Raw genomic sequence first — 19,913 nt, 5'->3', positions numbered from 1 at the left:
AAGGCTTGGAAAGTATTTTTTCTTTTTTTTTACAGCCTTTGACAACAATGACAAAACTGTAAAAATATGAATGTATTCGCCAAAATTAACGTAGATGACTCCTTTCTTCTAGCACTAGATACTAAAATGGATCAATCATTGATGAAATAAGACACGTGTATAATGAATATATTTGTGTATATCCATCGTATCCATAGTGAACTGACTTATTTTATTTCTTTACAAGGCCATCTCGCATTTTGTCTTTACTGTTTGAGAAGATATCACGAAGATATCACACGGCCATTGATTAAAACACCCTCTAGATTTTATTAGGGATATATGCAATTGAATAGTGTCGTTCATCCTATCACGTATGTATATATATATCATGGCATGTTTCCTTCTATCTGTTGTAAGGATTTCCCTGTTTAGCTCTGATAATTCTATTAACTTTTTAGATAGATGGCCCATTAAACCAAGGGAGATCTGATTAAGCCAGAGAGCAATCTATAAAGAATGTTAAAGTACAATGTCAAGGAAGTCAAATACCTATCCCGAGTCAGTAAGCATGTTCGTGTACATGCACATAAAAATATTATACATGTACTTGTACTTGTATGGCGGAAGAATCTTCCAGACAACACAATAGGTTAATTTTTGACTTACTTTTGACAAACTTTAAAAGAATATTCATGTACCTGTCAAAACGCTGACTCGGGACCGACCGCCCATCAGTACCTTAACCCATACATGTACAGGCTTTTTGTGATGTTTTTTCTTTTTTCTACTTTCCTTTGATGAAATGACATCCTTAATGGTAAACCCCGCATCGATTAAAATTTCTTTTTACTGTATGGTCAGCTGTGTGAAGGAGATCTATTGGTGTTATTGTTCAAGTTATTGATCTGTCTCTTATGGACGTATCGATATGAATTCACTAACGACAGTTATAAGAGTTGCTCGAACAACAAAATAAAGTATAGGGCCAATTTTGGCAGACAGGGGTAGAGGAAGGAGGAGGACTTTCAGGTACTACCATGGCCGTGTCAATAGTTTATATTTGTCAAGTTGATAAAGAGAGTTGACAGACTGAGTAAATGTATTATTTAAGGTTTGACAAAGAGACAAATCCTTGTCTCCTTTGAGGTACACAAATTTTGACGTTGACACAAACAAACAACGTGCCTTCTATTTGTTTTCCGTTGCCCTATACATTCAAAAACAAATACATGTAGCACTTTAGAAACTCTTGTTGTAGAGCTTGAGCCAATCCAGAAGCAACAAGGCCACTAATATATTTTTCCCAAGGTTATCAGCACTAGATAAGGAATGAAGATGCAAGAATTAGTTTACTATCGCAAAAAGCATCATCGTCAATAGATTCAGTATAAAATGGTCCCTCTCCCGCTTTCTCTTTCTTTACTGTCGTGCCACATTTTGCTACCACTTCCTCAGTCATATATCCGTCTTCTATATCTCTTTACTGTAATACATCACATCAGTTTTTTTCAACCATGAAGTTCGTTGCTGTCGCCTCTGCTGCCATCTCAACTATCCTCTTCGCCACCCCCGTTGGCCGAAGCCCATGTTACTGCCAACCCTCAGCTGCTGTCTCAGGGTCCTACTTTCAGACTAGTTTTCGTGTCCCTCATGGTTGTGATGGTAATGCTACAAACCTGGTCATTGTCGAAATCCCCAAGGGTGTTTCCTCAGTTAAGCCCCGCCCTCTCTATCCTTGGAATACTACCATTTCCATGGTACCTCTCGATACCCCCATCACCACACCTACGGGCACCATCAATACCACGTTGGTTCTATTACCTGGTCCAATGGTCTAATCCCAAGATAACATGTACGAAGATTTCGGATTGCAGTTCAAGTTACCAACTCAGGAAGGCCCTCTCTACTGGAAGGTCTACCAGCATTGCGTCAATAACGAATGGAACAACTGGACCAGCGTCCCTGACGCCAACGGAAAGACTGATGGTTTCCCTGCAGCCGTTATTACTCTTTCCAATTCCACAACTACCACTGGCCCTGGAGGTGCTTCCCCTTCCGCTAGCAGCAAGCCTAGTGCTGCTGTCGCCGCCTTCCAGAGCTTGAACTTCGGCCGCGTCGCTCTTATCAGCTCTGGTGCCTTCTTGGTCGCTCTTATTTAAGAAAAATAAAATAAAAAAGCCTTACCTATATACCATGCGAAGATAAACAGGCAGCGAGTGGAGAAGAAAGGAAGAGGACGAGAAGGAGAACGCATTATACATCCTATCATAGACTATATGGCGCTGCTTCATATACAACGCTTCTATTATCCATAATGCTCACACCTTGAACGTAATACAGTTAATAATAACAATGGTAATAATACAAACCTGGTTGCCATTCAAAGTTTGGTACTCATCTGAATGCGATAATATTTATTTTCTCCTTGGCGTACCACAATTTATTTATCACATATGACACAGAACTGCAGGTCAAGACGGTGAATAGTATAGAAGCCAGAGGAAAAAAATCAAAATGAATGCTGCAATAATGATCTTGTATTTACGGAGCAGACGAATTGAACGCTGTTCCAATCCGATTTCGTCTCGAAGCCGATTCAGCTTTTTTTTTTTTTTTTTTTTAAAAAAAAAAAAAAAAAAAAAAAAAGCAGTTAGTGTCCTGCATAGAGCAGATAAAGCGAAGCTTCGGAAAAAAAAGAGAGACCTACATTAAAGCGTGCAGCGGCCCATGATCTTCGTGCAGAGCACAATTCTCTCGTTAACATCCTTGAGCTTCGCGTCTTACAGTTTCGGCTAACGTCTTGCCAGTGGAAGGTGATGGCCTAAGGGCTAACTGAATCTCTTGATTATCGATCGCTCGTAGCATAGCGGTCATCAATTTCTAATACACATATTGTACAGTAAAAATGATTATTCATTCATAGTCACGGCATTCAATTATATAAGACTTGCAAATGTACTCACTTTAGCACCATCATCCAATTTATTCAACTTATCGAGACACATATCAATCTGCTGTGATACGTTCTGGATATTTGCATAGCTTGCTTGAAGTTTGCCTTCTTGTTGTGCCAGACGGAGATCAATCATATCAATCAACAAATCCATATCCCTAGTTTTATCGCGAAATAAAGGAGTAAATAAATTTGTGATAAAAATAAAGTATTGATAAGGGACACTCTACATGTTCCGTCGCATACTCAGAGATGTTTTCGGACTGGTGTTTCTTGGAATCCATAAATGCATCAAAGCCTATCCCTCCATGTGGCTTGGATGAATCAATAGTATGGTCGCTCTCCACGTCTAAAGCGTCAAAAAATAGCAGCAATGTAAAAAGGGAATAAGATTAGCAACGCAACTACATAAATATTTTTCAGCCGCCATTGATTCCTTGAATGCTATTAACCATACCTCCGTGGTCCATGACACTTATGGCAATCCAGTTTATAAATTCGCACTTCAGCTTAACGGAAGGGGACTCGAGGCACATAATGTTAGTCCTATCACCATTGAGCATAGAAAATATCGCTGTGGCATCTATGAAATTACAAAAAAAAGAAAGAAATTATATGTGGTGTCAACAGCTAAGGAATTTTCATGGACACCCATCGCTTGTCGTGTTTTATATTATTAAAAAATACTTACGATTATCATTCATAATGGACACATCAACTGCGGTATCGAATTTTTCGTATTCGAGCCCACGGGCAATTTCACCAAGATAGAGCTCCAGGCCAAATGTTGCTTGTCGAAATTCCTCGCGATATTTTCGCTCCATCTCTTTCCATTTGGCAATTTCGGCTGTCTGTAGCTGTAGCTGTTCCAGTCGCTGCTGCTCCTTAACGCTTGTCCACGACCATTTCCTGCTGAGGAGCTGTGCAGAGTACGGTATTGTCTTGGATAAATTATTGTTGTTGTTATTACTTATCTGTCGGACTGAAAATGGTGGCTCATGGTGTTCTGTAGGATCGCTTCTAGACCGATCAGGTGTTCCTGCAATGCCTCTGAGAAACAAATTACTGCTGCTTATGGGGCTGTACCGCTGATCCAAATACCCAAGTGCCCGTCCAGAAGATATCCCAACAGGGGAAGCTATGGGACTTTCACTTAGGGTTCCTGAGCTTGTCATGCGCGTCTGATCCCAAGCTAATGCAGATTTGACGATCTTTTCTCCTAGATTTTGCTTGTCTCGTTCACTGCCGCTCAGTCGAACAGACTCTTTTGTTGGCTTAGAGAGGGCAGTGCTTAAAATTCCGGTTTCTAGTTGTTCAGACGTATCATCTTGACCTCCATCATTCGGCCAGAAAGAGGCAATCCGGCTCTGTTCTTGTTCTTCTCTTAATGTTTTTGCTTTTTTCTCTAATGCACGGTAGGTCACATATGCCTCCCGAAAATATTGTGCACATGCAGGCTCCAATTTCAAGGATAGCTTTTTATATTCGACATTTTTGCCCAGAACTCGAAATATATAGTATCCTTGGAACTTTGAGTTTTCATAAGATCTGAAAAGAAAAGATTTTGTCCCTATGATGTCCAGGCCATTCGCTCTCGACTGCTGAGGCATTGATTGAGGCTCGTAATTAGTGAGCGTACCAATAGGTGTACTGTAGATAGAAAATGGTATGACATGTGGTGCCAAAGGGCCTTGTTGTATTTGAGTATATGGATGATGTTGCTGTTGGTACGTTTGCGATTGGAAACGAGTTTTGGACGCGGATAGCGTTGCAAAGGCATTGACAAAGCTAGTTGGTAATGGTTCTAATTCCACCAAGAGCAAGTTTGGATCTGGGTTCGCCTGACGTGCTTCCTTTAGTGCAGGCGAAATGAGTGCTTCCAGGCACCAGGTCACCGGTATCTGATGGCGAACTTCTTCTCCGACAGACCGACTACGATGGCGGTGGTGGAAGCTATGGAGAAACCCATGATGGTGACGGTGACGGCTCGACCGGGATGTTGATGAGTCTTCGTCATCTGTAGCAGCTGTCGCGAAAGGAGTAAACATTCCGGTGGCAACAGAGTGAGTTTTTTTTGTGAAGCGCCTCTTACGCCGCCCTGAACCCTTCAGCTTGAAGCCTTTGGAAGTCGAGGGTTGATCATCTCCCGAAAGGAAGTCTCCAAATAAGGGGAATGTACTACGAGTTTGTATTGGTTTCATGACACCGTTTTGAGTCCCATGCAGATCTCGAGCAGATGGTGCGGTTGAGAGGGGCGCAGTTGAATGCTGATTTGAGAAGCCCACGCTCTTTAATAATAAACGTACTGCTTTATTATTTTCGTGCCCTTGCTCTGATCCAGACAAGCTACCGCCTTTACCTTGCGTTACTGGGCCTTGCCCATTGTTGAAGTGAGTTATAATGCTGCTGGGGCCGTTTCGTGGTGGGAGTTGTGGTGGGAGACCAGAGTCGGTATACTTTAGTTTCGAGCGTGTAGACAATGAGGCTTTTTTGCTTTCTGGTGCTGATGGAAATCTATGTGTGATGCCTCCAACATTAGATATGAGATCTGATTCAGGTTCTAGAGGGAAATTCATCAATCATGCTTTCCTTAGCTTATGTTTAGGAAGATCTAATTGTTTAAACATAAAACTCCCACTCATACTTGCATATTTCCACAAACCCTTCTCTCAAAACCACATCCATAGATCCATACACCTTTGTGATTCTTACCAAATGTAGCCTCCGAGTCACTTTCTCCACTTGTGATGAAGGCATTTACTCCACCATTATCACGCGAACTCGATCCTTGTTTTCTTCGAAGCTTTCTAAACCTGTTTTTGATCCCTTTCTTAGGTGTTTTATTTCCTACTATTTGACCTTTTCGCGTGTTTGTCGTAAACAGGGGTGGGCTGTTATTGATATCTGCAGGTAACTTAGCGAACGGCACTGATGAATAGACAGGTCGGCTAGAGGTTCCCGCAAAAGATATAGAGCGTGGTGGCGGCATCATGCTCACATTTGAAAAAGAATGATAAAGAGGTCGCATAAGCTCCGGAGACTGTGATCTCTTCATTTGACTGCCATTATTATTGCCAGAGAGAGCAGGAGGCACAGTAGGACTTTCAGATATTGTTCCTGATGCAAAGTTATGTCTCGCGATAGCATCTACAGAGGAAGGTGTAGTAATACCACCTGATGGCGGTGTTGATTGTGCGTGAGGGCGAATCGTACTTGGTAAGAATGAGGCGCTGCAATAAGGGTGGAATGCACCAGGCGGGACCGAGATGGGCGAACTTAGTAAGCCTCCTGATACCGTATTCCGCAAGGTTATAGGATCAGTTTTAATCAAAGTTGCAGAGAAAGACCGAGAGAGCTGCCTTTTAGCATGGGGCCGTACTGTATCCGATATTGATGGTTCAATGGTTTCTGTAGGTGTAGGCTGGAGCGTAGCTTTAGCTTTAGCTGTTCCAGAATTCTGCTGGACACAACATATACCATCTGGTTGACTGTTGATTGTATCCGTTGGATTAGGTAAGTTATTTTTATTAGAAGAAGAAGAAATAGAAGTAGGAGAACGGCCAGCAAGGGAAGTTGTGCAAGAAGACTGTGGTCCAGCTAAAGGATCGGACATGGTGGTAGTATCAGGCGAAGTGGGGACCCGTGGAGGCCAACCACCTAAGTAGCCATTATGCATCGCAGTGGAAAGTAGACGAGGATAGGAGGCAGTACTTGTAATGGAAGATGATGCACAAAGTTACAAGCATGCAACGTAATGGTTGTCTGCACTGGTCTAAGAGCTAAGGTGAGAAATGAGAGACGAAAGGAAGTGAATGCCAAAAAAAAAATAGAAATATATATTTAATGTTCTACTTACTGCATATGAGAGAGCTCAATTCAAATGATGTTTCATTATCAAGTAATGTTATTCGTGCCCTGACAAACAACAGGAACCATACGAGTGACTGCAGATGTAGCAGATATGCCCTATCTATCGATTTGACTTTAGTTGCAATTCAAGAAAAGAACCATGTTACTCCGTGTCCAGGGTGTCCAGGAATACTTTTTGCTCTCAAAATAGAGAAAAAAATATCATACCGGATACAGGTATTAGCCCAACGCGGGGATCGAACCCGCAACCTTCAGATTAGAAGTCTGATGCTCTACCGATTGAGCTAGCCGGGCAAGGTGTCCTGCGCATAGTTTTGGATCTCCTTAAAATCTAATTACCTTGTGTTATCATTATATCCAGTAGTATTGTGTTTGGATATAGTGGCTTCCATACATTAGGTAGTATACTCGTCAGGGCACCAAAACTCTTCTCCGTACACCATCGGATACGCTACATTTACACATTCCCTCTCTATACACACCCCTTCCACACCCCCTGTTAGCGCACAAGAGTGCCAACGACATCACTCATCATGGAACCTGCATTAGGAAAAAATCAGCAACATGATCCACCCAATTTGGACAGAAATGTCCCTCATTCGAAAAGAGCTCGCATTCCAAATAGCGGAATCGGATTGGCTGAGTAGTATACTCGTCAGGGCACCCCCCTGTCTAGCCCAGGGGCCGGGTTCGAGTCCTGGTTAAGGCACATAAAGTGAAGCAAACATGTGCCAGGTCAGGGATTTGCTTGAGTTTTTATACTTTCTCTCCGAGACAGCCTAGTGTTCTCCGCTAAGGCTAAGATCGTGGGTGCACTACCCTAAGTCGCCTGGCTGGCCACATGTCTTAGGTATATATTCCACCCCCCAGCCGAACCAGCGGTACATCTGGCAGCACATCCCCCCATCCACCCACTTGACTAGGACAGCGATGATCACAAAGTTTGACGGAGTCCAAAATAGAAATTTCAGACCAATTCCGCAAGATTTGGGTCCACATGCCAGTGGATTTGATCTAATAGAAAAAATTAAAAAAGTCGTCCTTAGCTAGAGTCGGCACGCCAGCCTCCGCAGCTTTTCACGGGCGCAACAGGCCACATCGGAAGGATGGACTTCGAGTACCGATCACGGTGTACATTGGTAGAGAAAAACATGGATACGAATTGGCTCTTCACAGCCATCCCGTGCGAACTTTGAGAGTTTCGCTTGTTTCATAGTTGAGGGCGATATCATTACTTTAGAGCGAGATTATGAAATAAAAATTCCTCACCTCTGTGGGTTCTTGTTAACAGGAAAAAAAAAAAAATCCAAATAGCGGAATCGGATCTCAAAGACAGCCCAACAACCAAGAAGTCGGTCCCGCAAGCGGCATAGAGGCGAGCGGGAGCCGCGTTGACGAGGGAACGGGCTCTAAGAGCCGTCCCTCGTATAACCGCAGCCTGGGTGCAAATGGCTTGCGTGCAGCTACACAAGAACAGGACGCAATGGACGAAGACGATGACGCAATGGCCACTGTGGGAGTCACAGAATGGCAGGAAGTGAGACGCACCAAGGATAGGCTGAAGGCGGCCGGCGTCTTCCTCGAGGACCTTTATGGAACAACGGTTGCCGAAAAAAAGAAAGACCTGGAAAACAGTCTTGTTGGATGCTGCCATCTATTGCACAGAAGGACCACACAAGGTCAAAGTCAATGGATATACTGCTTTCCGTGTTGCTGTTGAGGATCAACCATCCCTGACAGCGCTCCTGGAAATGACTGCTACACACAAAGATGAAGACGGAAATGAACACGAAGTCCCATTGTTTTTTGAAATGAATACCGACACCCGTGAACGTGAACTGGAACGCACAGTGGAGGTTTATGGTATTGCTCCTAGGACTCCGGGAATTCCTTATCAAGTCAGCAATGCTGCAGTTCGGTACTATTGAAAAGATTGCAACCCGCCATGCTCCAAGGGAGTCAAGATCACCGCAGCAGTAGTTTATAACAATGTTGAGGACGTCACAAAATTCAAATTGGCCAACCGGGAGCACGTCTTCATTGGAAAAGAACTCGCGCGCATCCGCAAATCGGCAATGAACGAGTCGAGTGGACATTGACACACGTCGCAAAAATCTCAGGTCTCCCTTTTGGAACGACAGACAAGGACTTGGAGCCTCTCCTTGGAGAAAAGCAAGCGAATTTCGTCAAAGTGCCACGCTATTTTTCAAAAGACGGGGAAGAAATGGCAATATCAACGAGAAGCATTCGTGTATTTCCCCTCTGCAGAAGCAATGGCGGAAACTATGACTAAACCAGTCAAAATCGGGGGCATTGAGACTTTCTGGGGTGATAAGGACGACAAACGATGCCGACAATGCCACAAACCAGGACACATCATGAGGGAATGCGAGGTATTCATTGCACTCCAGGAGACAAAGCAGCACATCAAAGCTGTCAAGGAATACCAAAAGGGAGGAGCACTGAAAGTTGTACCACAACTCTCATACGCCAAAGCCGCCACGGGAAAGAGTGGAAGTGTTACTCAAAGCAACCAACAGAAGGCACAGGAAGAAAAAACCAATACCCAAAGTTCTGGTCAAACAAACGTCATAGGAAAGAACAGCAACACTGGTGCAGTCGATAAGAAAATCCAGCAACTGGTAGATACAGTGGAACGCCTACAGGAAGAGCAACAACAACTACGTGCTCAAAACAGTCTACTAATCCAAATGTTAATAGGAATGATGAGCCAACATCTTGGAATGGACTTCGCAGCCGAGCACCTGAAGGCAGCAGGACTGAGTGGAGAGTTCCACAGGAACGTGCCCAAAAACAAAGGTAAGTCAGCTGCTTTTCCAGGCATGCCTCCTACTAACGAGTCCCTAGCAGGGATTATGGCTCTCATAGCAAACGGAGCAGGTAGTAAGGAAAAAAAGTAGAAAAGAAGAGAAATCAACCTCAAGTGGATTGCCGCCAAAACCACTAGTCCATAATGAGTAATGCAAGCACTCAAAATAGACAGGACAGTACTAGATCTAATAGCAGTGCTATTAAATTTGGATCATTTAACATACGGGGTGCGTTAGAAGCTGGGAAAATAGAAGCGTTATGTGAATATGGTGATATGAAAGATTTAGATATGATAGCACTCCAAGAAACCAACATGCATGTTGGAGGGAGTAAAATGGCAAGAAATTTGAAACAAACTAAATATAAAATGTGGTGGGTGAGTGGTAAAGAAGGTGCAACACAGGGAACAGGGGTTGGGCTTTTGATCGCTCAGCATTGGTTCCAGTACGCTGCAAGAACTTCATCTTGTGGGAGCAGAGGCCAAGCGAGAGATTTCAACTTTCCTGGGGGATTTAAAATCAGAGTAATTAACTGCTACCTACCAAGCGGAAGGGAAGATGAAGCAGAGGTAATTACTAAATGGATACAAAAAGAATATAACGACGCGAGAGAAGAAGGGAGGGGTATAATCATTCTTGGGGATTTCAATGCTACTAGGAACCCCGGCTCGATCGACGACGAGAGAACGCAACGAGTATAAGACCAGAATCGGCACTACTTTAATGGATGGAGACGCAGCCACTTCATGATGTTTTCCGCGCTCAACACTCTCTTCGTGAAGACTATACCTGCCAGAATACGAGCCGTATAGACATGATCTTTGTATCTAGTGTATTCACGGATAGGCTTCTCAGGGTCAAACACAAATCATTGGATGGTATTGTGGCGTCAGACCACAAAATGGTCACTCTAGAAATGACACTGCACCGCCTTATTCAACAACCACTTCATCACATCATTTACAAAAAACCCAAGGGCTACAAATTCTTACTTCGCGATGCCAGCAACGACGATTGGGAGAATTTTGAGAACGGTGTGAATATAAGAATTGGAGACGGCAGTGAATCTTCTACAATGGGCCTACGGAGAGCCCAGAACGACGATGAAAAGGATCTCTTGACGCCAGAAGACCTTCAAAGAATCGACATTGACCTTGCATGGAAATGGTATTCAAAGCTGCTCATAGAAAGCGCCAAAGAAAACTTGCCAGGAAGAGTGGTTGGTCGGTCTGGAGTGAAGCCAGAACAAGAATTGTGTCTCCGCCACCTCATACGTGATCTCGCTAAAATTAAAAAATTGGCAAATCAAACCCGCAGAGGATTATCAACAGTACAAAGAGACGCAAGATGGACAACACTGGTAGAGCAGCAGAAAAAATTCAATAAGAATGCTGAGTGGTTGAGGCTGCAAGGACAAGGGGAGATCGAAGGCCTCACTACTATACCGGACACGAAGGATAGCGACGATGTATGGAAAGATTGGGTAAAAGGAGTAAAGCACAGATGGGCAGAGTCAATATCATTTTTACAGGCGACAAGGAAGCTGGAAAAGACAAGGACGATGAATGGCCTGATAGAGAAACGCTGTGGAGAGTTGAAGTCGGCAACAGGGAAAATGATAGACAAAGTGCTGGGACGTGGTGGAGGTAAAGTGACAATAGACCGGATTCAGGACGACGAAGGCGGTGTCACAGTGAATAGTCTAGAGCCACAGCAAGTTAAAGAGAAGGTACGGGCATGGTTCGACAAGTGGCACGGACCTAGGCCGTCAAAACCGCTAGAGCCGGGTTCGAGATGGCAGAAGCAATATAGCCCTCAGAGGTGGATCAAGAGTGAATGGTACGACGGTCTGATGGATCCACCAAGCAGAAATGAGTTTTCAGCTGTGGTCCTGGATGCACCCAAAAACAAGGCAGCTGGTGTGTCAGGCATTACGAACGAAATGATCCAACACCAAGGACCGCAGGGGCTCTTTATCCTCTTCCAAATCATAAGTGCCACTATCGTGCAAGAAGACGTCCCCAAGGATTGGAAGACGGGGCTCCTCTATTGCATACCAAAAGCTCCAGAATGGTCAGGAAACATGGCAGAGGTAAGGCCGATAGCTTTGTTGGAGCACGCACGGAAAATAATGTTTGCAGTAATAACAAATAGGTTAAGCGCGATCATGGCCAGGCACGATATTCTACGAGGACCAAACTTCTCTGTTCTTAAAGGTACTACCACTAAGGATCCAATCCATATCCTGCAAGCGGCAATGGAAGACGCAAGAGAGTTCAAGAAAGAACAGTGGATTGTGTTCCAAGACATGAAACGGTGTTTCGACTCTGTCAACTGCGCCCCCGATGGGATGCTTTCTCGCGGACTAAGACGGCTCCAGGTCCCTGAACAGTTCATACGCCTATGTGAAAACATCGCCATTTCCAAAGTGAACAGGGTGATTACTGAATACGGACCAACTGACGAGTATCATCCAGAGTGCGGTTTGGATCAAGGTGGAGTGGAATGTCCGCTTTTATGGAGAATAGCATATGATGCACTCCTGTGTGAAATTATAGACAGTAGTACTGGATATAGTCTAGAGGGACCAAGAGGGACACCATCAGTTGCTGGCCTTGCTTTCGTGGATGATACTACATGGATATCGGACTCCAAAGCACATATGCAGGAGATACTTGACATTGCAACGACATTCTTCATTCTTAACGGGGTGGAAGTGAACGCCAAGAAAACGCAGGTCATCTGTATCAACAGCAAGCAGGATAGGAGGAGCACGCTGAAATTTGGGACACCTACAGAAGAGATCCGACCAGTGGAAAAGAATGAATCGGTACGGATTCTTGGTGTTTGGGTCACAGCAACAGGAAATCCAACAGCAACACAGCAAATAGTGGAGCAGGAAATAGAAACGACCTGTAACATTCTCCGGTCCAAAGCCCTGACAGATCGGCAGACAACGTATATTGTCAATAATGTGCTCATCCCAAAGGTGCTGTATAGGATTTCGGCCCAAATGTTGCCACCAACGTTCCTACAGAAGATGACTGGTAAGTATATGTCACTGTGTAAGCGGAAAGCACGTATGCCATCAACTACGCCAAACAGCATTATGAACCACAATAGATTGTATGCCATCAAAGACTTGGCGAACGCTCAAGCGGAAGAACAAATATCTACCCTGGCGCTTCGACTTAATGACAGCAATGTAATGGGACGGATATGTCGGACACGAGTACTGATGCTGCAGCACAGGAATAAGATGGAAGTCTCGCCAACTTTGGAGCCACATCGTGTCAAAAAGTATCGCCACAACTTTATATCGAATGTTTGTGAAGAAATGAAGAATCGTAACATTACTTTCGACCTATCGATCGCGGCCGAATTTGGTCTCCCACACAACGCTCTCTCGACATGGAAATGGCTAAACGGAGAATTACCACACGTATGGAAGGCGCTCACCAAGCGTATGGTATACTTTGTGGATCAAATACTTACGGATGATAAGGAGGACATGATCTCATGGCACGCATTCAGGACCCGTTACGGAGGGCCTAAAGTTTCGCCATTCTGGTTCAACCAACTTCAAAACTTTTGCTTCGACAACGATTATGTGGGTAGGCATGCAAGAGAATGGAACAGGAGGAAACTGGCACTCTTAGACGTCAGTGATGATGACAGCAACAGCGACAGTAGTTATGTCAGCTCGCTAGGCGGGGATACGGAAGACGAAGATCGAGAAGCGATTCGTGCACTCAACCAATTCATAAAGGATGAGGCAGCGAACAGAACTTTGACAGTATCACCGGCTAATCAAGCTGTTGAGCCACCAATTGGAATTAAGTGGATTCTAGATCAACAGAAGGAGCGGAAAAAGAGACGAGAAGCTGTTATGAAAGAGGCGCGCAGAGCAACCAGAGAACATAATCTTAGGCGACAAAGAGCAAAGTTAGATGCCATAGTCAGAAGAGCAGAACGCCACCAGGACCGAGAGCGAAGGCATGGTGAACGCATGCGAGCCCGGGAAGAAGCGAGGAGACGCCGGACCCAGAACACAAGGAGATATGAGGGTCTGAGCGAGCAAGCTCTGCTAAGGAGAGCAAAAGTCGACCTGGATTCCAACGAGACACCGTGCCTAAAAGTGATCCCTGAAGTCAACAGAGGCCTAGCCAGGGACACAAATGGAGTTATCATTAGTGCCAATACCGAGGAGAAAATCCAACGCCAAAGGGAACGGTACAATACCCAGCCGGGTAATGTCATTTATACGAATAGATCTCTCAAAGATATTGGCACTGAAAGAGTAAGTATGGCATTTGGTGTGGTAGTCCAGACACAAGAGGGTGAGTTTTACACTGCGCTATCTGGTAGAGTAGCAGGCAACGCATCCTCGACAAAGGCAGAGCTAGCTGGTTTGTTGGCAGGAATACTTATCAGCCCACGAAACAGACCTATGACAATCCGACTTGATAACAGCGCAGTTGTGACTCAATTCCGAGCATTGGTCCGAGGCAGAGTGGATAGCACGTTGCGACAACGTATTAGATCACCGTATGCAGTATGGTGGGCAGCTATACACAACGCATTTATTCAACAAGGATCGGAAGTCACGGTCGAGTGGGTCAAAGGACATGTCGGCAACAGAGGGAACGAAGAAGCGGACGAAGCAGCAAAACATGGACATTATGGCGAGCTATGGGATATCAACATAACGGAGCATAATGACATGTACTGCCATACAAAGTTCAACGGTGTACCAGCGGAAGATGACTTAAGGCAGATCCTTAAGTTACAGTCAACAACTCGTACACATCACACGTGGATCGCTCAGAACAGGACGCAGGAGCATGTTAAGGATTGGACAAAAATTGATTGGCGAGCTACTATGAACATTGTTCATGATAGCAACCTACCGAAAGGACTCTTCACCAGCCCAGCGGACTGCCAAAAGCGAGCGCACAGGATCAAGAAACTCCATGGAATGTTGCCTACACAGTCATATATGAGACACTGGAGGCCAGACCTTTATGAAGACGGCAACTGCAGAGTGTGTGGGACAGAGGATGAAGACACATCGCACATCTGGAGATGTCCAAGGACGATGGAGACTCAGGCCGAGAAGTGGAAGGAGATAATCCAAAATGTGAATGTGATAGGGGAGAGGACATGGAGGAAAGAGTTGAAAGCAGTGCAGGAGCAAGCACAAAGGGCCAGAGAGAGAGGTGTAGACCCACCAAGGACAAAAGAGCCAACTTTTACTGCGGCAGAGGAGGACTACATTTGGAAAACTCTGGAGATGCATATCGATGGTGTGCGAGAAGTACGACGCCATGGTGATAGGAACGGCGATGATGAGGAAGAGAGAGAGCACGCACCAGATTGGTCTGTGCAGGACATTTACCATGGACTTACGCCCAAGTCCATTGCTCAGAGTTGGAAAGTTGGCTTCAAGACAACAACAAGGATAGCTACATATATGGCAGGGCGCTTCGTCAAGGCCATAGAAGAATTCGGTCGTACAGAAATCTGGAACAAACGGTGTAAAGTTACTGTTGAATGGGAAAAGGCTCGTGGAATCACTGCTATGAGCAAACGCGCTAGAGGACGCAACTGTGTTGGGGAGCACAGACGTAGTAGCAATGATTTCCTTGTCCCTTCCCTCAGACAAAGACAGAAGCTGAATGTAAAAGAGATCTACAAGATCGCGGATGACCGAGTCCGGGACAGTTACCTTGGGAAAACCAAACTGGACGTGATGGAGCGGCTAGGTGGAATGAAGTTTTTGATGACTATGGATAGCGGATAATTTGTCGTGTTGCGCAACAGGCCACGTCGGAAAGGCGGACTTTGAGTACCAACCACGGCGGTCAGGGTTTATGAAATCATGGATACAGCGGCTCTTGTCGTTGTGCAGTAATAGCTGTATATTGACTATAGTTTCTGGAGCATTTTGTTCATAGAATGTAGAAAATAAATCCCATGACCCTGAGGGTCCTTGTTATCAAAAAAAAAAAAAAAAAAAAAAAAAAGTAGCAATGATTTCCTTCCCATGACCCTGAGGGTCCTTGTTAAAAAAAAAAAAAAAAAAAAAAAAAAAGAGAAGCAAGGTATTCTATCCAATTCAAAAATATATTTGAACCTTTGTAATTTGAACTGAAACATTTATTCTGATATCAAATTCCATGCCGGCCACCGCATTGTTAAAACTGATTGCCAATTATTGATTATTTTCCGAAGTTGTATCCAAGCTCTTGTATTTCTGCAGAAAGCACACCACTCTTTGCAAAAATACCCAAGATAGATCACGTCTTTTGCCTACTTGCTTGAACAAAGTAATTCTTGCCTTTACCCCCCTTTTTTCCTCTTTCATTCTCAATACTGATCCCTCTTTTTTTTTTCTTTTTCTTTTTTTTGATCGCCCCTACGTTTAATGTACTTTTGATTGCAAGGGAGGTACTTGCATCGGTTTTCAATAATTAAAAGGTTTTGTACAACTTGGGATGCTGTACGTTCAAGGAAAGGGGATAAGGACAGTGTTGAAAAAGAAATGCCAACGTAAATGCTGGAGAAGTCTAAAGAGAATGTAAAAAAGAGGTCTGGGGGTAGCAAGGGGAGGAAGCAATCAGCCATATATATCGTAAAGACCGTCTTGGGATAATCATGGCCTGTCCCTATATCCTTAAATCAAGACAAAGAGTTTTTTTTATCGAGTATATTGAATGAAGGCTTCCCATGTCGTTTTTTCTGTTAACGACAGCCTCTTACTTTCATCCTAAGCTTAGCCAGAGAGGATTTGGTCTTGTCCACTGATATTTCTCAAGGGTAAAAGAGGTACAATAATAATACGAGTCATTGAAAATAAACAATAAATGCAACGAAAAGACGGGCACAATAGACAGTTCTTAGTTATCCAATTCCATGTCACTGCTGGACTCTTCGTCCTGAGCATTTTGAATTTGATCATTCGTCATAATATGAAGTGTCGGCTATAGACGAATTTAAAAAAAAGAGGGGAGGGCTGATTAGACCATGATAGCGCTATAAAAGTCTTTTCATTAATGCTCGTTATTATTTCCTAATAATCTTCATGGTTACCATCCTGCTGAACTTGGCTGCGAGGGGGGAAATAACACTGGCTATTTCAATAAAAGCTTCGCGCTCCTTCGGATTTGCGCCCCCAAACGTGGCAATCAAACTATAGATAAGAAAGTTAAAAAAAGGAGAAAGAGAAAGAGTATAAAGTTGATATTGGCATTATTTTTCTACAGCTGTTTGTTATATCGTTTTTATCAACATCCATTATATTGATATTATTGCAATGTAACAAACCGTTTCCAAACGATCGATGACAAAGGGAACCGACATAGGCATGCTACAAGTGCCCTTCGGCATTGATCAAAATTGCCTACGGCTGCTTCTTCCTCAGCCCATCTACGAAGTTGTGCGGAAAAAAGAAGTAAGCATTAAGTTAAAGTCAGAGGCAGAAGACGATGACAGCCTGGGAACACATGCCAGCATACCTCAAGTACAAATCCAAGTTTTCGGGAAACATTCGAATAAATGTATCTAAAAGAACATTTCGTAACTGGCCATACGACTCCTTTGAGATCCGCCCCCATACACATTCCACAATCTTATTGACCTGTGAAAAGTCCGTGAACGGCATGACCCTGGTTTCGTCCTCAAGAGAGTGATCATATGGATTTGATCTTAGTGTAATAATATGGCTCTTGGCTGAAGCAACGATACTATCGAATGTACCGATTACAGGAGCTCTATCCAGATTTTTCATGATCGAGTGCACTACGAACCTATGAGAAAGGAAACCATATCATAGTTACTAGCCTGGATCAATTTTAAAAAATGCATGCTTAGAATATTTATAGCATACGTACTCTGTTTGAATAATAGAAATTGACTCCTTAGGTAGAATTTCCAATGCCGAAAGGAATGCCGATTGAACCTGTGAGTACGAACTGTCCTGCTTCCCAAGGGCCAATAAAGACAAGTAATTGAGCCATAAAAAGACATTCGTTCTGCAGAATATGATGCTGACACGTGTGGGGGGCGGGTTAAATGAGTAAGGAAGCTCAAGGCCCAAAAGCTTTTTGTAGAGACATATTGCTAATTCTGAGCGGCTAAGGTTTGTTTGATACCCGTTATCGATTATAAAAAATGCAAAAGAACACTGCTCAAGGCATCCAGCTTTAGCTTCAACTGGTAACAGGCGTGCATATCTGTTCCAGAGATATGGCTGAGTTGGTACTTCCTGGATAGCCCGCATAAAAGTATCCTTCATATCGCTTTCTCGACCAAAATACTAAAAGAAAACGCATGCACAAAGAATAAATAATAATAGTAATAATGATAAAAAGGTCAAGTCCAACGAATCATTCAACTCGAAGGAAAAGTAAAAAATGAAAAACACTAAGTTCCCGAGCAGTAATAAAGGATAACACTTACCATCTGAACTTGGCAGAAGAGGTCACTAATCTCGGGAGCCGAGTGAGGTAAGCTCGAAGGATTAATAAGCTCAAGGACCTCATCTTGCTCCTGACCTTGTGCCATCAGAAATCCTACAAAATTCTTCAAGATAGCTACCAAGGACGCTCGAGCATGGCAATCGACAAAGTACAGCGTTAAACCCAGAAAAATGTCATATACAATAGTGTGAAGCTCGCTCTCCTGCTCTAGCTCCGCTGTGTTTGGCCATTGAATCATGAATAGGTAGGGATCCGAAAGATAGTCATTAGGATAGGCAAAGAAAAGCTGTTCGGGTAACTCGTGAAACCATATTAAATACACAAACACTAGCCATAGAATACAAAGATCTTTGGATGTCAACAGCCTAGCCGCAAGAGTCCCTCCGATATCCCCAATCATCTGTTGCTCTCGCCATACATCATCCAGTTGTGCATAGGAGAGGGAAGAAGGAACAACGGACTCCCATGAGCTACATGTCAAGAAGTTTTGTATCCAGTTTTTGGCCGTCTCCACAAAATTTTCTATAACCATGTTTCTGGTGATTTGGAGCACAACATCAAGTATGAAGCGAGAACGAGCAGTCTCGTCATCCAATTCACGTGGCGCCTGACAAGCTCGTTCTAACATCCTATCAAGTACAAAGACCCGTTCGTCCCGACCCTTTTCCCATAAATGGTATCTAAAATCCAAATGGCCATTGCGGAAACATTAGTGCCTACGAAAAAAAAAAAAAAAAAAAAAAAAATTCAAATACGACAGGCATTCATTTTGAATTTACCTAAACCAGATCAACTGAGCTTCTGGAACATATTGTACAGCTTCTTCAAACATACAACGTGTCTCTGCATCTGTCCCAACACGCATAAAGAGATCCAGGTACAGACTCCATAGGTTTTCTGATGTTGGATGAGCTCCAATACCACGAGCAAGGATAGCAAGGGCGCTGTGAATACGGTCTTCAACTTCATCTAGGCCTTCTGCCAGGACTGCAATTGCGTAATCAATCCAAATTGCTTCATTAGATTGACCATTAATGATCATTTTCTCATAAGTCTCCACCTGCTGCCGCTGATGGTACCGCTTATTTTTGGATGCTTGGCCTGAAAGAGTTTTCGAAACAATACTCATGACAATTGGGCGCTGATCCAACGGGTTATCGTCGATTCCTCTCGAATTTGCTGTAACACGACTCAAAGCACGGTTTTCACCGCGTGACGCCAAATTTCCTCGTGAACTCAAGCTATTCACTGTTTCTCCGGAATTAGGCTCAGCAAGACGCTCCCCAAAGTTGATGACCCGAGTAGGATCTTTGACAAATTCACGATGGTTTTTCACAATCGAATCGACCAAAAGATCAGTATTATGGATTCCTGATGCTCGCAAATGAGCGAGTTTGGCCGACAGCATATCTGCAAACAGCTGGCGGGTATGAGGCGTGCTTCCTTCAGCATAGCGAGCCAAATCGATGATCAGGTCCTCATCTGTCATTTGATAATCCCGCTCATGCTGTGATTTGCATGAATCGTCATTACAGGACCCACCAGAAAGTTCATAAAGGCACATCGGCTTCTTTGGATCAATCTTATTACTGAAGGTCGATGATCGATAGCCTCCTCTTACAATTCCTTGAAACTGGTCAGAGAATCGAAAAGAACGGAACATGGTTAAAGGAGAAACATAATCCAACGGACTTTTCGAGGAAATAGCGTGTCCACGATCTCTGCTGTCGGGAGTCCCATTAGTTTCGATCTGAGATGGATTATGTTGGCTGGGAATGAAATACTGAATGAGACCTG

General features: G+C 43.9%; 3 protein-coding genes and 1 non-coding gene across 4 annotated transcripts; 1 reads left to right on the top strand and 3 right to left on the bottom strand.

Moving 5' to 3' along the window:
* Positions 1 to 1,496: 1,496 nt before the first annotated feature.
* On the top strand, positions 1,497 to 2,141 carry BCR41DRAFT_390547 (hypothetical protein; the record flags this gene model as incomplete). The annotated part of the gene is made up of 2 exons (XM_022028237.1): positions 1,497 to 1,739; positions 1,857 to 2,141. 2 exons carry the CDS (start codon positions 1,497 to 1,499, stop codon positions 2,139 to 2,141), a joined length of 528 nt encoding a protein of 175 aa, XP_021875789.1.
* A 598-nt stretch (positions 2,142 to 2,739) lies between these two features.
* BCR41DRAFT_401893 (hypothetical protein) lies at positions 2,740 to 6,611 on the bottom strand (the record flags this gene model as incomplete). Its single annotated transcript, XM_022029259.1, has 6 exons — positions 2,740 to 2,862; positions 2,946 to 3,093; positions 3,182 to 3,284; positions 3,393 to 3,518; positions 3,627 to 5,495; positions 5,648 to 6,611. 6 exons carry the CDS (start codon positions 6,609 to 6,611, stop codon positions 2,740 to 2,742), a joined length of 3,333 nt encoding a protein of 1,110 aa, XP_021875788.1.
* A 415-nt stretch (positions 6,612 to 7,026) lies between these two features.
* On the bottom strand, positions 7,027 to 7,099 carry BCR41DRAFT_t155. The gene has a single exon. It is a non-coding gene; the product is annotated as a tRNA-Arg (tRNA).
* Positions 7,100 to 19,407: 12,308 nt separating this feature from the next.
* On the bottom strand, positions 19,408 to 19,779 carry BCR41DRAFT_314386 (hypothetical protein; the record flags this gene model as incomplete). The annotated part of the gene is made up of 1 exon (XM_022021173.1): positions 19,408 to 19,779. A coding segment is annotated over one exon (372 nt), but the record flags the coding sequence as incomplete, so codon positions are not given.
* Positions 19,780 to 19,913: the final 134 nt, after the last annotated feature.

This window comes from Lobosporangium transversale (assembly GCF_002105155.1).
Source record: "Lobosporangium transversale strain NRRL 3116 chromosome Unknown BCR41scaffold_70, whole genome shotgun sequence".
NCBI classification, from domain to species: Eukaryota; Fungi; Mortierellomycota; class Mortierellomycetes; order Mortierellales; family Mortierellaceae; genus Lobosporangium; species Lobosporangium transversale.
This window is presented reverse-complemented; position numbering and strand designations above follow the sequence as displayed.